Below are 24,285 nucleotides of genomic sequence, written 5' to 3' on the forward strand. Positions count from 1 at the left end.
AAAAAACAAAAAACGTGTCTCTCATGATTATGTCTTCAGTATCCATTCTCCCCTTTATTGATGACTGGAGATGCAGCTTGGCATTGCATCGAATGGGGTCAGTGAGGGCTGCGGCCCACCAGCTTTAAACTTCCCCAGCCACCACTAGTATGTACCACAGAGATAGGTTGTACAGAACTTGGACAGCTAAGTATCAGCACCTCGCTCCTACACTCACCTACCTCGTGCTCCCACACCGCGTCTCTCTCTCACTCCACGAGGATGCTGTGTCGGAGCGCAACCCCCCAGACAGCCCGGTCGGCTGAGCCACCCACGTCGACCGCTCACGTTCATGTGAATGGCACCTCTGTTTGGGCGAACACCACTTACCAGACACAGAAGGCAGAACTCTGTGTGTACGAACACCACCTCTTTTCGTGCGAAGGCCACTCACCTATACTGCAGGCAGAACTTCGTTTGTACGGATGCCGGCTCCCGAACACAGCAAGAACAGAAGTATGTTCATGAAAACACTGCTGTTTTCACATGCGACCAAGCAGAAGGTAGAACTTCAGGAGAATCAAAGGGTGAGCGCGCGCTGACACAGAGCCTTTTAGAGTTACAGGAAGTGGAAACCAGGGTGGAACCTCAATTAACAAGACCACCCAATTTCCCTATTTAACTCTTCGCTCAGTTGTCCTGTGCTCCTGATTGTGTAAAGACCTTTAGAGACTATCCTGTTTTACACCGATCTTGACCCTTGTCTGTATCGCATCGCTTCTAAACCTGTGCCGCCTGTCTTGACCTTTGACTTCCCTGACTACCCTCTTCATCTGATCCTTTTGTACTGCAAACGTGGTCCATTGCCTTCAGCACCCATCTGCATCTTGTACTCTGTCCACTAAACTGTGAACCCGACATTAAGATCAAAATCATCCTTTTCAAGACACTGAAATGAGGAAGGTAGTCTCACAGCTACAACAATCTTTCAAATCCATGCAGTTGCTATTAGACATGTGCAAAAATATATTATTTTTTTTGTTTTTTCTGCACAGTGCACTTTGTTTTAGATTGTGTATTACACATTATTATTGCACAATTTTATGATATATGAACATTTGTATATACATGTAATGTAATCATTGTCTTTAATCGTTTGTCTTAACGACACAGTGCATTTTGTTTGTTTTATGTGCAAAAATATGTTTGAAGTGATTCATCCAAATAAAATTCCTGGTAATCGCTGGACAAATTGATTCCAAATTGTTTTACCAGTAGAGTAGACATGTGCAAAAATATTTGGTTCATTCATAAATGAACCAAATCGTCCAATTCAAAAACCTTTTAAATCACACCTAAATGATTCAATTAATCAGGAAATTAATCTTAATCGAGTGTGGATTAAGAGGATTTTGATTTAGACAATTCAGTTCATGAATATTTTTGCACATGGCTAAATGGCATTTGGCACATCCAATGAGGGATATTATTAAATTGATTCTTCTGATTCTTTATGTGCCAAAACCTGGAAAAAATCTGTGATCAGCTTTGCCTACAGATAAAATATTCATAAATAAGAGCGGCTGCTGTGCATTCTTATGTATTTTATTTCTTTGTTTTTAGTCTCTTTATACTGATGTAGGGAATTAAATGAAAGTTGTTTGTGCTTGTTAAAATAAAAAGAGAAAGCTGGATGAAAACATGATGCAGCCTCTGACCTTTCATTACCGTTTACAGAAGTTAAATGGTTTCTAGGTTTTATTTGAGTTACCATAGTGAAAACTGAAATAAACATGTATTAATAATGACACCATGCAGAGCTACTAATAACGAAGTCCTTCTGAATGTATTGTATCTACTCTGCAAGGTCAGTGGAACGAAAGAAAAAAGAAAAGATTTCGGGCTTCATTCGTCCTAGCATTGAGTTGATAACATTCCTGTAGCACCAATGACAGTCTATACTAATGATGGCGCCAGTAGGTCTGAACTATATATCCAATATTACTCATTCAGCCCTAAAAACTCTGCCCTCCCAGCTGTCCATACATTCTGTATTGCTTCCATCCTTTAAGGCTGAGGGATCATCGTGGAAAAGAAAATCAAACACATGTAGAGTGCCAATGTGAAAAGAATGGGTATATAGGTTGAACTTGATGGACTTCAGTCATTTTCATAGACTACTATGTAACTATTATTGATCTATAACATCAGAACTATTGGTTTTAGAGATCCTGTTTCAACATTGAATGTTCTACTTATTTATCTAAAGCAGGGCTCAAGTGCATGAACCTTTTGGTACATACATGTGTATTTTTATATATATATATATATATATATTAACAAATGTAACAATTGTTTTCCAGATACAAGTAGTATAAATACTATCACAATGACATAAAACAAAGAAATGGTGTGCAGAAAAAAAAAAAATATATATATAAAATGTATATAATACTTATAATACCTAAAATCAAGTTTTCCTTAGATCAAATTTGGATATAACCTTAGATAAATAATTCTATTGATCTGGTTCTATCTATCTTCAATTAAAACACGCATGAAGTTAATTATGCATTTTTTTTCATTGGGGGTATTGAGAGTATATCTGAAAACACCATTCAAAAGCTACAGTTCTCTTGTCTGCTGCCTTTTCAAGCCCTCCCCTTCTAACCCTTCCCAAACTTTCCGTGACTGTCCAATCACAGACTTTCCAATGCAGCTCAATGAAAAGTTTTTCAAGGCAGGTACTCTTGGAAATCTCAATGTCTAAGTTTAGTATCTGTGTACTTTAAACCCTGCAATATACAACACTGCAGTAGTTTAGAAACATGCAGGGTTAAGTCCACCTCTATGAGTAAAATTGGTCATGTGACGCAGAAGCCCCATAGGAAAACATTGATTCAATGCTCTCTCATCGGGAAGTCTGAGTGTTGGATTGGCCATAGCCAATCCTCCTTGGCCATGTCTCCTCAATGATGACATGGGAGTTACAGAGAGGAAAGCAGTGCCAAGAAGAATTGGAGCTGGAAAAAGGTGAGTAAATCTTTAATTTTTAAAAATGTTAATGACACAATAATGTTAATGTTGCTCTAGATCCATGTTAGAATAACAGGACTCACAGGCATCCGGGAGGGCACGTGATGACATGACGCACGCACGCAAGCACGTACGCCCTCATGGACACGGGGTACGAATGGGGGCGGTGAGCGAGGTCCGAGACGTGGAGTATTGGAAAAGCTTCTACAGACGCCAGAACTAGCGAAGTGGCTATTTAATCTGAAATATAACTTTGCAACTATTCTCTGGCAGACTACTGAATCGTTGGAGCGGGCATAACGGAATAAACAGCAGTTGTGAAATCGCTGATCTAAGCCTGCCGAATATTTCCACCAAAGAAGAAAATTAAACCTGGTAGAAATCGAATACAGTTACACCTAAGAAAGAAAAGAATTATCGTCAAGATTGGCAAGTAATGAACAACGACTTTAATTTGCCTGATATGGTATAATAGTCTGAACATTGCATATTGCCTAACCACCTAACCGCCTAATTAGTGTTTGCAACACCTCTATTCAAAGTAGAGAGAAAAGGCATCAATTTAAAGCGGATGCAGGCGGATATATGAAGTAATTCCTAACCTGATGACTTAAACTTGCTAAAAAACTAATCTAAGCCATTAAGGCTATTGTCAAATTTCTATCTAATCATTAATAGTGATGTCGCGAACACAAAATTTTCGGTTCGCGAACGGCGGACGCGAACTTCCGCAAACGTTCGCGAACCGGCGAACCGGGCGAACCGCCATAGACTTCAATGGGCAGGCGAATTTCTCTTTCCTCTTTCTGGCCACAATAGTGATGGAAAAGTTGTTTCAAGGGGACTAACACCTGGACTGTGGCATGCCGGAGGGGGATCCATGGCAAAACTCCCATGGAAAATTACAGAGTCTGGTTTTAATCCATAAAGGGCATAAATCATCTAACATTCCTAAATCACAATGGATATGGATTGACACCTGACATATGACATATTGACACCTTGACATATGGATTGACAATTGTGCTCAGAGACCCTGATACACACTGACACAGAGCAGAATAGGGACTGTTCCCCCTACATAGGGTCACTTGGCAGATATGGATTGACACCAATACTAAGGATCCCTGATGCACACTGACACAGAGCAGAATAGGGACTGTTCCCCCTACATAAGGTCACTTGGCAGATATGGATTGACACCTATCCTAAGGATCCCTGATACACACTGACACAGAGCAGAATAGGGACTGTTCCCCCTACATAGGGTCACTTGGCAGATATGGATTGACACCTATCCTAAGGATCCCTGATACACACTGACACAGAGCAGAATAGGGACTGTTCCCCCTACATAGGGTCACTTGGCAGATATGGATTGACACCTATCCTAAGGATCCCTGATACACACTGACACAGAGCAGGGGGCCAAAGGTGTCGTCCTTCCCCCCAGCGGCAGTGTGAGTTACAGGGGGCCGAAGGTGTCGTCCTTCCCCCCCAGCGGCAGTGTGAGTTACAGGGGGCCGAAGGTGTCGTCCTTTCCCCCCAGCGGCAGTGTGAGTTACAGGGGGCCGAAGGTGTCGTCCTCCCCCCCCAGCGGCAGTGTGAGTTACAGGGGGCCGAATGTGTTATCCTTCCCCCCCAGCGGCAGTGTGAGTTACAGGGGGCCGAAGGTGCCGTCCTTCCCCCCCAGCAGCAGTGTGAAGTCCAGGGGGCCGAAGGTGTCGTCCTTCCCCCCCCAGCAGCAGTGTGTCCTACAGGGAGCAGAGACAGTTGGTCTCTCTCTCCAGCAGCAGGACAAGGTTACGGGAGTGGAGACAGGCGGTCTCCCTCTCCAGCGGCAGCCTGTGTTTCAGGGAGAGGAGCACAGCACCCTCTCTCCCCAGCGACAGCTTACCTTAACAAGGGGAGACACCAATCTCCCAGACGGCGCAGATGGGACTGTGGTCTCTGTGCATGACCTACAGGGATGCTGGACAGCCTGTCCAGATCCCCAACTACCCGCACCAGGACAACAGGAGGAGGGGGTAAGTACAAATTCCCCTCCCCAGCTAACACCTAACTTGGCCCCAGGGTTAACAGAGGCGATGTTAACCCCCACTGACCCCCATGTTCCCCTGGCTACTGAGCCGGACTATGTTCCCAGACCCCCAGCAGAAGAGCTAGCAGCTGGGCAGAGTGCAGTCGGCCTCTGCCCTCCCTTTGTCTCCTGTCCAGAGCCTGAGGTCCTGCAGGTTATACCAGTAGAAGAGCTTGCATCAGGGCAGAGCACTGCTGGCCTCTGCCCTACCGACCCCCTTGTTATAGGACAGTCCTGCAACTCCCTCACCCCAGCAGAAGAGCTGGCAGCTGGGCAGAGTTCAGTCGGCCTCTGCCCTCCCTCAAGTCCCCACAGCATGTTGCTCCAGCACTCCAGAGGAATATCCAGGTGCAGTAAATGCTTCTTGTGGGTGGGTCACTCTTGTACCTGTTTGTTGTGGGTGGGCTACTCTGGCATTTGTTTATTGTGGGTTGGTGGATCGACTATTGTAGGCACTGACCGACAGGAGGTCAGGTGCCTGGTTAGTCTTCCCCCCAAAGGGGAGATATGTGACAAACTGCCATTTATCACTGGGCATTGGAGAGGACTGATTGCTAGCCTATTACCTATTGACTATGGTCCCTGGAAGATTGTGCCCCTGAAAACTTATTAACTTTTATTGGGTGTGTATGGCCCTTTAAGAACCATCTGGGGACATATTGTGACTTTGGTGAACAATGCCCCTTTAAGACTATGTCCCCAGACCTGTAAAATAACTTGTCCCTGGCTTTCTCCCACTTGGTTCAGTAAATGGGGCTTACTGAACCAAGTAACACACAGGCGGACCACCCAGAAGTTAAAGTGTGCAGGCAATTTACTTCCCAGGCTGTGAGGTTACTGCAGGTTAATTGCCGACCTCTGGGTGGCCGCCATTCGACAGTTGAACACGTGGCAGCGGCCATCTTTGTTCATTCGAACGCGGTCAGCGGTGTATGCTAAAGATTCTGTGGAACTAAAATCGGATGCGCAAATACACGAACACCGCTGACCCTTACCTTCTCCCATACTGAACTTTAAGCTGCAGAGACTAAGTCCCGTTCGAAGATTCGAACGCTCGTTCGAATGGGACTTAGTCGTTTTTCTGCATGAAATTGACCGACCGCACAGCCCAAATCTATGTCTGTGATAATTATGTTAAACCATAATTATATCACAGACAGAGGGCAGGATTTTGTGTATAATTACTGGGAGTGTTTTCAATGATGTACGTGTATGATTGGTTGTTTTGTCCCTCCCTGTGGGTGGTCCTGTGTTTACAAAATGGTAATAAAAACCAGGCTGGGTGTTCCAGCACCTCAGAGTTCCTTTTGACCCTCAATATGTAGCCTTGTCTCGTTATTGGAGGGAACTGCTATATCACACTGGGGATTGCCATGTTCTACATACTCCCCTGAGCTTTAATCACTTAGCTCTTTTAAGAGCTTGTTCCGGATACGCTCTCCTGGAGGAGAGGTCTTCCCCACACGGTCCTGGAGGACAGAAGCCAATCCAGGGTGGACGGAAGACGGCGAGGCTCCAGTTAAGCTACGGCGGTTGTGGAGTCTGCGGTGGACAAATAATGTGGAAGCTCATAATGTGGATGAATACGGATCAAGATATCTCACCATGGTTTAATATAGAACAAGAAAATAGTCCTAGGCATAAATTGCCTATTCTTGTATGGATAGGCCTATTAAACTAAGTTGCACTGGAGAAAAATCTTTTTTCTAATAATATTTTAAATGATATGGTTATAACTTCAAAAATACTTATGAGGTAACTAAATTTGAAAGATAGAATATTCTACGATACTCCACTAGAAGTTCTACGATATATATTGACAGATTTAGATATTAAACCCTGGCTCCAACTAGGGATAAGTAAGATTTCAGACCTATGTGAAGGATATAAATTGACTACATTCAACCAATTACAATCAAAGTATAACATACCTATAAGCGATATATTTAAATATTTAAGATTAAATAACTTCGTAATGTCTAAATTAATATGTAAAGAACATTATATAACCTTCCAAATTGCTAATAGCCAAAAAAAAGGGAGCATCGCGAGATTTTCCAGATTATTCGATCTAATAGACCAGGATTTTCAAATCCCTTCCTTTAATAAATGGGAAATCGATATTGGCAAAGCTTTACCCTTCATAGAGTGGACTAGAGGTACTCAATTAGTAAAACAATCTATTCATAACGTATCATTAATAGAAACCCATTTTAAATTAATTTATAGATGGTATCTAGCACCAGTTAGATTACATAAGATTGATCCTACCCATAGTAAAATATGTTGGAGATGTGGATTAGAAGATGGTACCATAAACCATATTTGGTGGGAATGTTCTAGACTCAACAATTTAAAACTACACATGTTTGACTTGGTAAAATCTATATGTTACGATATAAATGAAATCAGTCCACAAATGTTTTTATTTAATATCGGCCTTCCTACACAGGATAACAACCTAAGCAGACTTTTGACCCATATTTTCTTTGCAGTCAAAATCAACATCGCTAGATGTTGGAAATCCCCTACACCTCCTGATTGGATAGAAATTTTGGCTCAAATTGAATTTCAGCATAAAATGGAGACAAGCTATTGTTTAACTCGCTTCCCAGGAAAAATGTAAAAATTTGGTCCCCCTGGACTTCCAAATATTCTAGTAGTATCTAACTATATCTTTGGAATGTTCTCCCCTCTCTTCAAAATCGACCAGAATTTGAATTTTGAACTTGTATTTGTGTTTTGTAAATATGGTTTGTTTGCTTTTTCTTTTGTTTTTTTTTCTTTTGTTTTCTTTTTTTTAATGTTTATATGTAAATTAAATATTTGAACTTTCCTATATAAATATATGATATGTATTAATTTATTGGTCATTTTTTATGTACATATATATATATATTATGTCTATACTTATTGTTACACGTTTGATCCATTTGGATTGATGATGTTATATGGGATAAGCAAGAGTGTTTTTTATGTACTTGTTGAAAATTCTATTGAATAAACAAGATAAATATAAAAAAAAGAATAACAGGACTCCCCAACTACCCAATCCAGGGCATGTCTGTAACCAGAGACTAGGTTATATAGCAATTAATTGTGAAATTTAGTTTCAGATGCTTTAGCAGATGAAACACAATTAATTCTAAGATTCTTTTCATTCCTTGGGAATTTGATTAAAGGGACAATATAGTCACCAGAACAACTACAGCTTATTGTATTTGTTCTGGTGAGTAGAATCATTCCATTCAGGCCTTTTGCTGTAAACATTGTTTTTTCAGAGAAAATGCAGTGTTTACATTACAGCCTAGTGATAATTCCACTGGCCACTCCTCAGATGGCTGCTAAATGTGCTTCCTGGGGAAGTGCTGCACAGTGAGCAGCACTGCCATTCAGTGTCTCCACCCTCTGCATGCAGACACTGAACTTTCCTCATAGAGATGCATTAATTCAAAGCATCCCTATGAGGATATGCTGATTGGTAAGAGCTGTGTTTAAATTGTGCCGATTCTGCCACTGATCTGCCTCTTTGACAGTCTCAGCCAATCCTATGGGAAGCGATGTGATTGTCTCAGACCACCACTTATGATGATAAGTGGTGCTAAGCATGCAGGTCAGGGGCAGAGCCAGCAGCTGCAGACTTGAATACAAGTTAGAATGTACTATATTTAAGGAACAAGGGGGGGGGGGGGCTAGATAGTGGGTTAAACACTATAGAGTCAGGAATACATGTTTCAGAGAAAATACAGTGTTTACATTACAGACTAGGAACTCAGACGGCCACTGGAGGTGCTTACTGGGTCAGTGCTGCACACAATCAGCGTCTCCACGCTCTGCATAAAAAAATCACTTTCCTCAAAGAGATGCATTGATTCAATTCATCTCTATGAGGAGATGCCGATTGGCCAGCCCTGTTTTTGGCTCTGCCCCTGATCTGCTTCCTTGACAATCTAAGCCAATCCAATGTTTTCTCATCAATGCTTTTGGTGATGTCAGCCAAGGAGGCAGATCAGGGGTAAAGCCAGCAGCAGCAGACTGGAATAAAAGTAAGATTTTACTGTATTTAGGAAGGCAAGGGAGCTCAGGGAAGCTAGATGGTGTTTTAATACTATAGGGTCAGGAATACATGTTTGTGTTCCTAACACTGTAGTGTTCCTTTAAATAGTTTTTCATTTGTTTGGCGGGTAGATCCGTCAGAATGTGTAATAGATACAGCAGTTTTAGTGAGATTATAGATTTAAGCAAAGATGCTCTGCCCATTAATCCATTGACCAGTTAATGTTTTTCAATGAACAGTGTATTGTAGCAAACATATAACATAATTTTAGCAGTTACAATACCTACCTAGACCTAAGTCCATCAACCTCTGTAAGTCAATTAGGAACCCCAAAACTCTACAGTATGACAGTATATTCAATCACATTCCCAATATGACTCTAACGCACAACAAGCACTATTATTACAAATATGTTCTAGGGGCTTGGACCACAACTAAGAACATTAAAAGGCAATGTATTCCTTAAAAAGGAAATTATGTTTTTGCTGTTTTTTGCTCGGGTGTAAGAATAAAAACTGGTATCTAGAATATCGTTGAAAATACTGCCACAAAATGTATTCCAATCACACCGTTCCTCTTCTATATAAGTAGCAAGCTCCAGCAAGCAGAATCATCGAATGATAATCTGGGATTTGGTTTTACAAACACAGTGAGGACCAGTTAATACCTTGTCTGTAGGATCCTGATAATACGCACTGACTTTATCCGTGTGCGGAAACCAGAAGAAGCGAAAATATTCCGAGCTGTTTAAATGGTTATCGAGATTGTCAAGGACCTGCAATAGGAAAGATGGATTGTTTATTAAAGCAAGGGGCAGAGTTGGGATGGCAGAAAGAGATCTATAGCACACGATAGTCGTCCTGCAAAATTTCATAGGTTTGACAAATGGGAATTACATTACACTTTTATGGAATTCTTCTTACTACCTAAAGAAAAATTGTAATCCTTACAGTTTGCTGTTTTGTCCTACAACTCACGTAGATTACGGCCATCTTTTTTCTTCAACTCATGGCACTTCACATGCCAGGTGCCCATGTTACTGCTATACTCATACACACGCATGTGACGAGGTGCCCTTCGCCACTTTGTCCTGGAGAGGCCTGCTTGCCCGCCTCCTCCCCTGCGACTATGGTCCTGGACTATATTGCACTGCAAACCCTGTATTCAGGCATATGGACTTGTATTAGACTGTCTTTTTCCCTTTATCTATGCTGTAGGTTTGGACTGCTAATATAACCTAACAGCCAGGGGATTTAGGCGAATATAGTGCATGAGAATGCCATTACTGGAGAATACAGCCGTTCGCATGATTTCATGCGAATTCTTTGTGCTCTGAATAGGTGGCCGCCATTTCGGGACTTTTCCACGTGTTCGCGGCCATCTTGCGTGCGAACAGCGGTGTTTGCCTGTGAACGCATGGAACTGAAATCGGAAGCACAAACAGGCGAATACCGCTAAGACCTCCAGACATCCAGAATTACGCACGGAAACTACCGAACGACCGGCCGTTCGGTAGTTATACTTAACTTAGTATGGGGATTCTAGCGACCACAAAGATGCGAATGGATGGCAAGAATTTCGTCTATTTTACCGTGCGAACGGAGACCGACCGCAAGGCCAAAACTCATGGAACTATTTTCGGCTAGTTGGTCTGTGCGGTCGGTCAAAACTTTGGAGCCCTGTATCTCCCGAACCATCCATCCGAATGGGCTGATTTTTGGACAGACTGTTCCCCTGAACAAGGGCTATTTGGGGATACCAGATTTAAAGCTGTACCCCCTGTTTTTGGGGTACATCCAGAACTTGGGTAAAATAATGTATGTTTTAATTGGGTTATGTGTTTATCTGAGGGGAGGAGACGTGGGGGTGTTACCATGCATGTGATTGGTCAATTTCATCCTCCCCCTGGGAGTGTCCTGTATGTACCTGATCCTAATAAAAAGCAGGCTGGGTGTTCCAGTCCTCAGACCTCTTCTGACCCTCAATACGTAGCCGTGTCTCGTTATTGGAGGGAACTGCTATATCACACTGGGGATTGCTATGCTCTGCATATTCCCCTGAGCTCTTAATCACTTAGCTCTTTTAAGAGCTTGTTCCAGATACGCTCTCCTGGAGGAGAGGTCTTCCCCACACGGTCCTGGAGGACAGAAGCCGATCCAGGGTGGAAGGAAGACGGCGCGGCTCCAGTTAAGCTACGGCGGTTGTGGAGCCTGCGGTGGTTGTGGTGTCGTCTGCAGTGCTTGGAGTCCTCTGAGAGCGCTAGGAGCATCCATCAACGGAGGGTACTCGGTCGGGGTACACGGAGCTCCGTTACAGTGGTGGCAGCGGTGGGATGGCATCCTAGTGCGAGGAGAAGCAGCTCAGAGACACGGGTAACGTTTGGAGTTACAATTGAGGGCAACGCTAGCCATTGGGCAGCGCCCCTGGCTACAACAGGATGGCTTCCCTAGGGCGAGGAACAGCATCCTGGGAACACCCAGCCAAACTGGACTATTGGTATAGTCACGTACAGTTTGACGCTATGCTGAAGCGGCGGTTGGATATCTACGGGTCCCTTCTAACCGAGGAAATGGTACCAAGAATAAGGAGAGAACTGGCGGAGTATCTGCAGATGGAAGCCGAATATCGGGCAGTGAGGGCAAAGTATTCCGTCCCTGCGCCCCAACAACAGCGTGAGTTACAGGGGGCCGAAGGGGCCGTCCTTTCCCCCCAGCAGCCGTGTGTCCTACAGAGAGCAGAGACAGTTGGTCCCTCTCTACAGCAACAGGACCATGGTAAGGGAGTGGAGACAGGCAGTCTCCCTCTCCAGCGGCAGTGTGTACCCCAGGGGGCCGAAGGTGCCGTCCTTCCCCCCCAGCAGCAGTGTGTCCTACAGAGAGCAGAGACAGTTGGTCCCTCTCTACAGCAACAGGACAATGGTAAGGGAGTGGAGACAGGCGGTCTCCCTCTCCAGCGGCAGTGTGTACCCCAGGGGGCCGAAGGTGCCGTCCTTCCCCCCCAGCAGCAGTATGTCCTACAGAGAGCAGAGACAGTTGGTCCCTCTCTACAGCAACAGGACCATGGTAAGGGAGTGGAGACAGGCAGTCTCCCTCTCCAGCGGCAGTGTGTACCCCAGGGGGCCGAAGGTGCCGTCCTTCCCCCCCAGCAGCAGTGTGTCCTACAGAGAGCAGAGACAGTTGGTCCCTCTCTACAGCAACAGGACAATGGTAAGGGAGTGGAGACAGGCGGTCTCCCTCTCCAGCGGCAGTGTGTACCCCAGGGGGCCGAAGGTGCCGTCCTTCCCCCCCAGCAGCAGTATGTCCTACAGAGAGCAGAGACAGTTGGTCCCTCTCTACAGCAACAGGACCATGGTAAGGGAGCGGAGACAGGCGGTCTCCCTCTCCAGCGGCAGTGTGTACCCCAGGGGGCCGAAGGTGCCGTTCTTCCCCCCCAGCAGCAGTGTGTCCTACAGAGAGCAGAGACAGTTGGTCCCTCTCTACAGCAACAGGACCATGGTAAGGGAGTGGAGACAGGCGGTCTCCCTCTCCAGCGGCAGCCTGTGTTTCCAGGAGAGGAGCACAGCACCCCCTCTCCCCAGCGGCAGCTTCCCCCAACAAGGGGAGACACCAATCCTCCAGACGGCGCAGATGGGACCGTGGTCTCTGTGCCTGACCTACAGGGATGCTGGACAGCCCTTCCAGATCCCCAACTACCCTCACCGGGACACCCAGAGGAGGGGGTAAGTACAAATTCCCCTCCCCAGCTAACCCCTAGCGTGGCACCAGGGTTAACGGAGGCGATGCTAACCCCTCCTGACGTCCATGTTCCCTTGACTACTGAGCCGGACTATGGTCTCAGTACCCCAGCGGAAGAGCTGGCAGCTGGACAGAGCGCAGTCGGCCTCTGCCCTACCCTTGTCCCTGGTCCAGAGCCTGATGTCCTGCAGGCTACCCCAGCGGAAGAGCTGGCAGCTGGACAGAGCGCAGTCGGCCTCTGCCCTACCTTTGTCCCTGATCCAGAGCCTGATGTCCTGCAGGCTACCCCAGTGGAAGAGCTGGCATCTGGGCAGAGTACAGTCGGCCTCTGCCCTACCTTTTTCCCTGGTCCAGAGCCTGATGTCTTGCAGGCTACCCCAGCAGAAGAGCTGGCAGCTGGGCAGAGTGCAGTCGGCCTCTGCCCTACCTTTGTCCCTGGTCCAGAGCCTGATGTCCTGCAGGCTACCCCAGCAGAAGAGCTGGCATCTGGGCAGAGTGCAGTTGGCCTCTGCCCTTCAAGTACCCTCGGCATGTGGCCTCATTACCACAGCCAAATACCCAGGTGCAGTAACTGTGTGTTGTGGGTAGGCTGTTCCTGTACTTTGATGTTGTGGGGGGGCCACTCGGACATCTGTTTATTGTGGGTTGGTGGATCGACTAACGGAGGCACTGACCGACAGAAGGTCAGGTGCCTGGTTAGTCTTCCCCCCAAAGGGGAGATGTGTGACGAGGTGCCCTTCGCCACTTTGTCCTGGAGAGGCCTGCTTGCCCGCCTCCTCCCCTGCGACTATGGTCCTGGACTATATTGCACTGCAAACCCTGTATTCAGGCATATGGACTTGTATTAGACTGTCTTTTTCCCTTTATCTATGCTGTAGGTTTGGACTGCTAATATAACCTAACAGCCAGGGGATTTAGGCGAATATAGTGCATGAGAATGCCATTACTGGAGAATACAGCCGTTCGCATGATTTCATGCGAATTCTTTGTGCTCTGAATAGGTGGCCGCCATTTCGGGACTTTTCCACGTGTTCGCGGCCATCTTGCGTGCGAACAGCGGTGTTTGCCTGTGAACGCATGGAACTGAAATCGGAAGCACAAACAGGCGAATACCGCTAAGACCTCCAGACATCCAGAATTACGCACGGAAACTACCGAACGACCGGCCGTTCGGTAGTTATACTTAACTTAGTATGGGGATTCTAGCGACCACAAAGATGCGAATGGATGGCAAGAATTTCGTCTATTTTACCGTGCGAACGGAGACCGACCGCAAGGCCAAAACTCATGGAACTATTTTCGGCTAGTTGGTCTGTGCGGTCGGTCAAAACTTTGGAGCCCTGTATCTCCCGAACCATCCATCCGAATGGGCTGATTTTTGGACAGACTGTTCCCCTGAACAAGGGCTATTTGGGGATACCAGATTTAAAGCTGTACCCCCTGTTTTTGGGGTACATCCAGAACTTGGGTAAAATAATGTATGTTTTAATTGGGTTATGTGTTTATCTGAGGGGAGGAGACGTGGGGGTGTTACCATGCATGTGATTGGTCAATTTCATCCTCCCCCTGGGAGTGTCCTGTATGTACCTGATCCTAATAAAAAGCAGGCTGGGTGTTCCAGTCCTCAGACCTCTTCTGACCCTCAATACGTAGCCGTGTCTCGTTATTGGAGGGAACTGCTATATCACACTGGGGATTGCTATGCTCTGCATATTCCCCTGAGCTCTTAATCACTTAGCTCTTTTAAGAGCTTGTTCCAGATACGCTCTCCTGGAGGAGAGGTCTTCCCCACACGGTCCTGGAGGACAGAAGCCGATCCAGGGTGGAAGGAAGACGGCGCGGCTCCAGTTAAGCTACGGCGGTTGTGGAGCCTGCGGTGGTTGTGGTGTCGTCTGCAGTGCTTGGAGTCCTCTGAGAGCGCTAGGAGCATCCATCAACGGAGGGTACTCGGTCGGGGTACACGGAGCTCCGTTACAACGCACAATAGTAAAACACAGAGATTTATGGACAATCCCAAGAGTTAGCATCCTTTTTCCACGTACTCTTACCGTACTCTTTACACTTCTATATAAGATACATTTATATCCAGTTTTAAATGACAGGGAGCAGCCACCACAAACGTTTTACGTTTATGGCTACTGTACTACGTGTAAACACGGTACATTGCATTGGGGAAGAAATCTAAATATCTGCATGGTTTGTTGGTTTTAATAGATGTGCATTATTTATTTGGAATACATTCTTAATTGTCCATAAAAATAAATAATATAACCCATGGATTTTTCCCTGTGGAGCCCACAGACCTGAACAGAAAGCAGAAATTGTCTAAGCTTCAAATTCACATTATTTGTACCAGAAATCTCATCTCAGTTGTTCAGCAAAAAAAAAAAAAACACACCCAAAGCTGTTATAACTAATAAAGAACATCCAAGAATTTGTCCAGTGATGGGGATTCAGATGTTAATGACATGGTGTATCATGTTCACATTGCACTAGGTTTAATAAGCCCAGCTTGATCTATAAAATCAATTCATGCAGATCATTTGCAGCCAATGCACCAACATTGGTCTGCGTTTGCACAGATGGGATGCCAAGCATCACGCGTCCCTTATTAAGGATTCAGCTCCTAAATGGGCTCAGCATAACTCTCGTAGCTACAAAATCTTTCATTCATTAGCAAAGGCAAAATAAAAATAACAAGCTTGTGATATGTTCTAGAAAATGATCAATAAACATTAGACTGACTGTACTATAGCTCAAAGACCTGGCCAAGGATTGTAAGATTTCCATATCGGTTGTGTTGTGAGATAGAAAAATAGAAACATAGAATGTGACGGCAGATAAGAACCATTCGGCCCATTTAGTCTGCCCAATTTTCTAAATACTTTCATTAGTCCCTGGCCTTATCTTATAGTTAGGATAGCCTTATGCCTATCCCACGCATGCTTAAACTCCTTTACTGTGTTAACCTCTACCACTTCAGCTGGAAGGCTATTCCATGCATCCACTACCCTCTCAGTAAAGTAATAATTTGGTTAAGCAGCTTCTTAGGGGCTATATATGATTCCATACAGGTGCTGTGACTTATAGATCATTTTCATAAAAAATTAAAATTATTCCTAAACATTCTTATGCAATGAAAGGAACACTAAACACAAATCTGTATTCTTAACACCGTTGTGCTCCTATCCCTAGTTATACACTTTTAAAACCAAAGCTTTTACTAATATTTCCAGTCGTGCTCACCTCTCTGTCTTCCATTGTTGGTCCAATCCAATGTTCCTGATTGAGGTGCATTGGGCATCGGATGTGCCTGCATAGCAAGCACAGTGTGCACATTCAATTATTCTCATAGGAAAGCTTTGAATCCAATGCTTTGCTATGAGGTTCCACGTCCCCTGACCAAGTTTCACCCCATTAATTAGGCAGACACACTATTAGTAAAGACAGATATTAGAGGTGGAATTAACCCTGCGATGTAAGAGTTTGTAAAAAAAAACTGCAATATTTTACATTGCGAGTTAAAATTACAGGATCACTGCACCCAGACCATTGAGATGAAGTGGTATGGGTGACTTTAGTCTTCCTTTAAAATACAGCTAACTTATCCTACAAAATCTCTTAGAATTAACACTAAGCAATGGGAAACGAAGGTACTTTTAGTTAAAGATTGATGACAGCATGATCTTTAGTTATTGAAAATGGCATCACCTATTACGAGGCATGTGTACAGTTACTCTTATTATTTTCGCAAATCACACAGAGTCATGATGTTATTAGGGTGAATATACTATAGAACACAGGATGAACAGTTTCACTTTAAGCTAGAGCTGTTTAGGATATTTGTTATTTAAATATTTGCTCCACATATGTTCTGGAATTTCCTATCAATAATTATAGCCTTTATACATCCTGGCAAAATATCATCAAATCCATCAAGATGACTTTTCCAACTGCACATCAAGTGAACTGCTTGTCCCCAGACAAATTTGTATTTATTTATTGATCTCTGAAATTAACATTTGGGGCTCCTTGCTAATATATAGTCCATGTAGCTTTTATTTATTTATTCATTCATTTTTTTATATATTTATGTTTGTAATTAACTTTTTTTTTTTTGTTAATTCTGTGTTGCATTGTCTTTAAAGCAAAGGATGTGCCGTGTGCATGTGATCATCACTCAAATAGACAACCTATCACCAAGCCTACAATGCTAATTAGCCAACACAATTTACAGCACGGGCCTTGCTTGTAGTTTTATGGTTTGCAAGTCAATAAGAGATTTGTGACCACCTGAGCCAAGATGAGTTATCGAGTCCCAAGAGAGCAGAGATCAAGGTCTAAAATGGATAGTTGGCTCCAAAATGGATAAAATATTGTTCCTAAAGAATGTGTAATGATATAATAAATAGTAGATAGACACGTGAGAGCTTTCAAGTCATGTACAAAAAAGATAAAGTCGTTTTTTTTCCCCCTTAAATCTTACTGCTGGTGTCTTAAATATTCTTCTGCCACTTAAGGGGTTAAATGACTATCGGATTTGAAAAACACCTTGCTTGCCCTTCTCCTGAGGCTAAATCAATGCATTGGCTTGTGATTAAGGCATAGTTTCTTTTTTAACTCTGATATTCTTGAATAGCCTGATAGTGATCAGTTGTAGTTACAAGACAGCAGTATGTGTAGTGGACACTGTAACCAGACAGGTTATGAGAGAACAAAGCACAAATCATTATTATACATTTTGGGGATTGTTTACTACACGTTAAATTCAGAAGAGGCTGATACTAGGTAGTCTAACTTTTATGAGCTACTAAAATGCCACAAATTGCTATAAAGACCCTGCATCAAAATAATAAGTAAAAATTGGTAAGTCTCTTCAATATGGTCTTGTGACTTCACAAAAGGTTGGACAAAGTCTACACGGGGGATATTTCTGGACTCCTTGGATGTAGCTTAACACACTATAGTACATATGAGGTTTATGAAATGCACAGCAAAAAATGAAATATGTGCATGAAAAATGCTAAATAAATGCCACAAATGTTTACAGAAACTAGTAAAAAAGAAATACATCCATTATGAGGTTCGAAAGGACACAATTTAAGATAAGTCAGGGTAGCTTTTTTTATCTACTTACAGGGCCGGACTGGCCCACCGGGAATCTGGGAATTTTCCTGGTGGGACGCAGAACCGACAGGGCAGTAGGTTACATGTAACCATAAATATAAATTTATTTTTCCTCTCCTCAGACAGTGTGTTTGGGGGCTGGTGCAGTGCACATAGTTTACTAGGCTGCAGCGTTGAGGCTGCCAGCAGCCATTACACCAGCAAAGAAGGCAGCTGACCAGCAGCAGGGAGGAGAGTTCTGTAAATTTTTATCAGAAATGCTCCTTCACCTTTTCCAGCTCTGCAGAGCAACATGGCTCTTACAGGAGGCAAGCCCCGCAGTGGAGCTGAGACCCCACTCCCAACCAGCTGACCATTCACACAGGAAGAAAAAATCTTATTGCCATCAGAGTTCAAAGTGCCAGTGACAGGTTCTTTTAGGTTTGCCCAGCAGAATATGACTGATGTGCGTCAGTGAGCTTGTCTGTAGTAAGCTAGTGTGTGTCAGTGAGCAGCTTGTCGGTAGTGAGCTTGTATGTGTGTGTGTGTGTGTGTGTATATATGTATCAGTGAGCTTGAGTTTGTGCCAGTGAGCTTGTCGGTAGTGAGCTTGGGTGTGTCTGTGGCAAACACTCCTTTTCCTGTATGTTTGCCACAAGCTCCTGGAGGAGCCTGCTGGCCAGCCTCCTGCCCAAGGACTATGGACCATGTAAAAGACAATGTCAGGTTACTGCGGTGGAGCCTGGCCCTACAACCATACGACTTTTCCATTCATTACAGACCCAGTGAGGAAAATGGAATGCCGACGGGTTATCATGACCGACAGAACTGGAAAAGTGATCTATGAGTACTCATAGATCATAGACATCCCAAAGTTGGTCCATTGGGATCAGACTGTCTATGCAGGCTTGTGGTTAAGGGGGAGCTGTGTGGCAGAACTACTACTTCTTTGTATGTTTTTGCCCCTTGTTCGCAGATCATGTTTGAGCTTGATTAGAAGATTGTGCTTGTCCCATTCTGAATGTAATAGAAATGAGGCGTATTTAATAATCTGTGTTAGTGTTGGTGTCTCTTTTGGATATGATACTGCAGCAAAGGGTTTTTTTTTGAGGACCGATAACTATTTATATCAAAGGACACCTTATCTAGGAGGAAATCAGGACATATGGCAAGTGAGAGAGTTAGTTTATACTGAAGCCAGACTTCCAGGCCACTTGTGTGTGACTTCTCACACCTTGCAAAGTGGCTCAGTTGGGATCCCAGCTTCAAAGAGGAATTTAAAATGTAAGCTGTGAGCTCCCATGCAATCATTAGCCCCTTTTGAAAATGTATTTTTGGAGTGTTTAAGAATATTGTATATTTTTCTGTAGAGGATCCCAGTATTATTGTAAGGGAGACTCCATGAAGGTTTCTTTGCATAAAAGCCATGTGTGTTCCAATAAACCTCAGTTGACTCCCAGGACTATGCTCCGTCTGGTTACTGGGGGAATGGGTATTTACTTGCGCTGATGGTTCCAGAGGGGCTGAATAAGGGCAATAATGGAGGTAACCAGTCGGGTTACCCGTGCTCCCCTACAGTGTTTGTGTGTCAGTGACCTTGACTGTAGTCAGGGCTAGATTAGGAGCCCATTGGGCTTGGTTCTGACAATTATGATGGTCCTAATAACAGAATCCTATCGACAGAAAACCAGTTATACCTCCCAAGTGTCATGTATCTGGTGGAGGTGGTGCTGGAGGGAAACTCACAGAATATAGCTATCAAAAAACACATACCCTTTGCTAATCTCTTGCTTTCATCTTTCACGTTAATCCATACCCCCTAACAGCAGTGTCCAGTGTAGCAGGATTTCGGTGTGCGGAATAAAAGGGTGGGCCACTGACGCGAATCATGTAACCAGTACCGCCCAAAGGGACAAACATGCCCAAAAAGGGGGCATGTGTGCGCAAAGAATTAGATGGTCTTTGCAGGATGCAATCATGCAGGATGACCAATCAAGGACATACTGTGCAGACAGCACCCTGAGCTTGGCATAAATGCATCTAATGATGCGCTAGCTCCATGCTTTCTAAGTACTGTCCCCTAGCACTCGTTGGTCCACTCCTCTCCTAACCGTATTACTGTTATACAGTGTGGGACAGAGAAAAGGTGGATGTAGTGAGTGTAGAAGAAAGGAAACATGTCACAGTGTTAGAGAGACCAAAGCAGCAAGAGCATTTGCATAGTGCACAAATTCAGCTTTACCTTAACTAATTTCAATGTCAGCCAGTCCACACCAGTTTTGTTCCCCCACATCCCTCTTAAGTTTCCATACTTATGCAAGAGCATCAATGGGTCTATTCCAATCCATGGGCCTAGAGCTGCAGCTCCATCAGCCCCTTTGATAATACGGCCCTGACTGTAGTGAGTTTGTGTATGTGTCGTGTGTGTTTTCCAATAAGTTTATCTGTAGTAAGCTTGTGTTTATGTAAGAGCTTAGTGAGCTTGTCTGTAGTGAGCTTCCTTGGGCCTCGTTAGCAAGGTATAGCTCTCTAGGCACAGTGAGTACAGGACCCATGCCTGGATTATCCATTTAACTTAGGAAGAGCCTAAGTAAGTGCATTAAAGCAAAAACAGAGAATATGAGAACTCTGAGCTTGGGCAAAAGCACAATAGGTTGTACATTGGTTAGTTGGTTAGTTTCCTTTCAGGATTCTTGGCTCACTTGTGTCATTACAGAGAGAACCATTTACCATTTGCATAGTAGACTGACTCCCAGAAATACTTACAAATAAATAGTTATTTCCTGTTTTTGTAGGACAAAACTTCTAACAGGAAGGATACATTAGCAGGTGTTCCCTTGAGGATAAGAGAATGTAAGCCCTACCTACATTGAATGAGTTGGAATAAAACAATGATTTAACCTACTGATTACAAAGCAGGATTAGCGAAAACACAGTGAATATAGCTGACGGGAAAAAAAATGTCATGTAGACATTAATCTAATAACAGAAATGTAGAATCCAATGACAGAAGACAATATGAATATCGATTTCAGTGACGGAAGACAATATGAATATCGATTTCAGTGACAGACACTGAAGACAATATGAATATCGATTTCAGTGACGGAAGACAATATGAATATCGATTTCAGTGACAGACACTGAAGACAATATGAATATCGATTTCAGTGACAGACACTGAAGACAATATGAATATCGATTTCAGTGACGGAAGACAATATGAATATCGATTTCGGTGACAGAGGACAATATGAATATCGATTTCAGTGACTGAAGACAATATGAATATCGATTTCAGTGACGGAAGACAATTTGAATATCGATTTCAGTGACTGAAGACAATATGAATATCGCTTTCAGTGACGGAAGACAATTTGAATATCGATTTCAGTGACGGAAGACAATTTGAATATCGATTTCAGTGACTGAAGACAATATGAATATCGATTTCAGTGACGGAAGACAATTTGAATATCGATTTCAGTGACTGAAGACAATATGAATATCGATTTCAGTGACAGACACTGAAGACAATATGAATATCGATTTCAGTGACGGAAGACAATTTGAATATCGATTTCAGTGACAGCGGAAAGGACAGGTGCTCTCTGTGAGGGTAATGAGAAGATCCTAAACAGATATTGTAGGTAGAAATGTTCACTATGGGAACCTGGATAATGATATTCGATAGATGAAAATAACCAATAAGGCAGTGGATGACATGAAGAGATATTCCTAAGGTGTAACTTTATGAAAATATTATCTATTAATTATTAATTTTACATCTAAAAGGGGTAGTTTGTGCTGTAAACTTTGGCTTTCTGAAATTATCTAGTGGTTAACGGAGTGTGCCTGCAACCTTATTTTATAAAAGATAATTTTTACAAACCCCTTTTGGTAACACCCCCAGCTGTCCCATCAGATTTTGATTTGAGTGCTGGCTCAAGGAGGAACGAAGAGCTTGTCAGAGAGTAGCATTGGATTGCAACACATGCGCCTTGCCCGGTGAAATCGTTTCATGTAAACGCTCTTTAAACATGAAATGGAGGTAAGCTGGATCTTAAGAGTGCCTTAACAGAGCAGCGCTATATATAAAAGTATTAATAATGCTTGAGTGGTCCTTTAAATAAACAGAAAGCAAATCTGAGTGCTTGGTGTCCTTATAGTCAATCACATTAGTACCCACAGCAAACCGTAAAATATTATCTGCACAAGAGTTGCAACATACTCTTAACCAAAGACCTTGGCCCTTGACACGAGCCACAGAACACAAAATATTTTATCTCAATATGGTATGTAAATAGCTATAGAGAACCACCAGAGCATGATCTGGGATGAAGAACACTGCCTTATAAAAATATTACATCCATGTGTCAAATCAATCAACAGGACCCTAAAACGAAAAAGAAATCACATCCATCTGCAGAATTCAGAGATTTATAACTGGTTGACAACAGCTGCTTTACAAAATCAGGATATATTAAACCAATTCAGTACAATGTAAAATTCTGAACTACTTAAAAGAATCAAACGGATAAAATGAATCTCTAACAAAAAAGAAACGATGTAATGTGTTGTATATCTGTAACTGCGGTGTTCTAAAGCGATTACTAGGTAAAAAAAATACAATTCTTTCCTTATTTTATGGCTCTCTGTGAGTGTGACAGCAGTCGCAGTTTTAGGTAATTGGATTATACAAAGTGTCAGGTGCTGTTGGTTTATGGTGATTGTGAATGTGACATAACTCACAGGAGGGCTGGAGTGGTACGAGGGATGCAAGAAGGGACTGAATGACAGTGGATTTATTGTTCGGAGTTCATTTATGCACATTACATAACTGTATATTTTCCTATTTGTATGGTCAGTGCACACTTCACAGACGCGGCTCAATGACCACCAGAGTTTGCACCCAAATAATTCTTGCAGATCGATGGGTTGAAAAACTGGGAGGATTTTATGTTTCTGAAACGTAGCCAGATTTTAAACTCTGTGCTGGGGAACAATTCTGTAGTACGGATCTTGTATTGACTTTGCCGTGCTAAATGAATGGGATTTTTCGATTTGTACTTTGTACTTTCATCTCAAAAAGGTAATTATGCTAATTCAGCTTAACAGAAATGCCATCAGAATTGCTGAGACAACATAAATATGTGCAATGTAAATTGTGGCAGTCTGCACTGTAGAAACAAACGCCATAAAAATTTATCATGGAATTAACTTCGGATATTTTATTTTTTTCCAGGGAATTTGGAATTATCGCTACTCAGATCATTAGTGTCTACTGAGTCAGCAAATATGGTCCATGAACCAGTTTAGTAGCCCTTCTCTGAACTCTATAGAAACATAGAATGTGACGGCAGATAAGAACCATTCGGCCCATCTAGTCTGCCCAGTTTTCTAAATACTTTCATTAGTCCCTGGCATTATCTTATAGTTAGGATAGCCTTATGCCTATCCCACGCATGCTTAAACTCCTTTACTGTGTTAACCTCTACCACTTCAGCTGGAAGGCTATTCCATGCATCCACTACCCTCTCAGTAAAGTAATACTTCCTGATATTATTTTTAAACCTTTGTCCCTCTAATTTAAGACTATGTCCTCTTGTTGTGGTAGTTTTTCTTCTTTTAAATATAGTCTCCTTCTTTACTGTGTTGATTTCCTTTATGTATTTAAATGTTTCTATCATATCCCCCCTGTCTCGTCTTTCCACCAAGCTATAAATGTTAAGATCCTTTAACCTTTCCTGGTAAGTTTTATCCTGCAATCCTGGTCTATATCATCTTAGAGCAACCCACCCACACCTAATGTCTTCGATAGTGGAATCAGTCTCTAACTCCTCACCTAAAGTCCACCAATCGCTAACACGCCTCGCATATTCAACACTTTCAGGGTTCTTCACTAAAGAATTTAGAACTTTGAATTCCCAGCAGTTTTCTCTTTAGTCAATGACCTTGTACATATCTATTGACCTTTGAATAACCTCACCCCCTACTCACCTACTATCCGTTGACTATTGGAAAGTCCTACAAACTACATTATGTGTACAATATCAGTAGACTATTGGAAACTTATGAAACAGTAATTGACAAAGAATGGTGCTGGTGCCCACAGTACCTGTTTGTTCCATGTCTGCTTGTTTAAAGCAAACATCTTTTTAGGTATGGGTTAATTCTGACCACTTTAAGAACCATATACTTTTTTACCCCTTTTACTTTGTTATCTCTGAGGATTCCTGACTACCTCGAGGAGGACAATTTCCATCATGTCATTTTAATTATGTCAAACAGCA

The 24,285-nt window shown here is 43.1% G+C and overlaps 1 protein-coding gene across 1 annotated transcript in view; it reads right to left on the minus strand.

The window, feature by feature from the left end:
- Positions 1-24,285, minus strand: part of LOC134585389 (L-gulonolactone oxidase-like) — a 160,057-nt gene that overhangs the window by 72,815 nt on the left and 62,957 nt on the right. The window contains exon 7 of the mRNA XM_063440797.1: positions 9,820-9,927. Within this exon, the coding sequence (XP_063296867.1) occupies positions 9,820-9,927 (108 nt within the window). The remainder of the gene's footprint in view (positions 1-9,819; positions 9,928-24,285) is intronic.

Source organism: Pelobates fuscus, chromosome 2 (assembly GCF_036172605.1).
Source record: "Pelobates fuscus isolate aPelFus1 chromosome 2, aPelFus1.pri, whole genome shotgun sequence".
Taxonomy (NCBI): domain Eukaryota; kingdom Metazoa; phylum Chordata; class Amphibia; order Anura; family Pelobatidae; genus Pelobates; species Pelobates fuscus.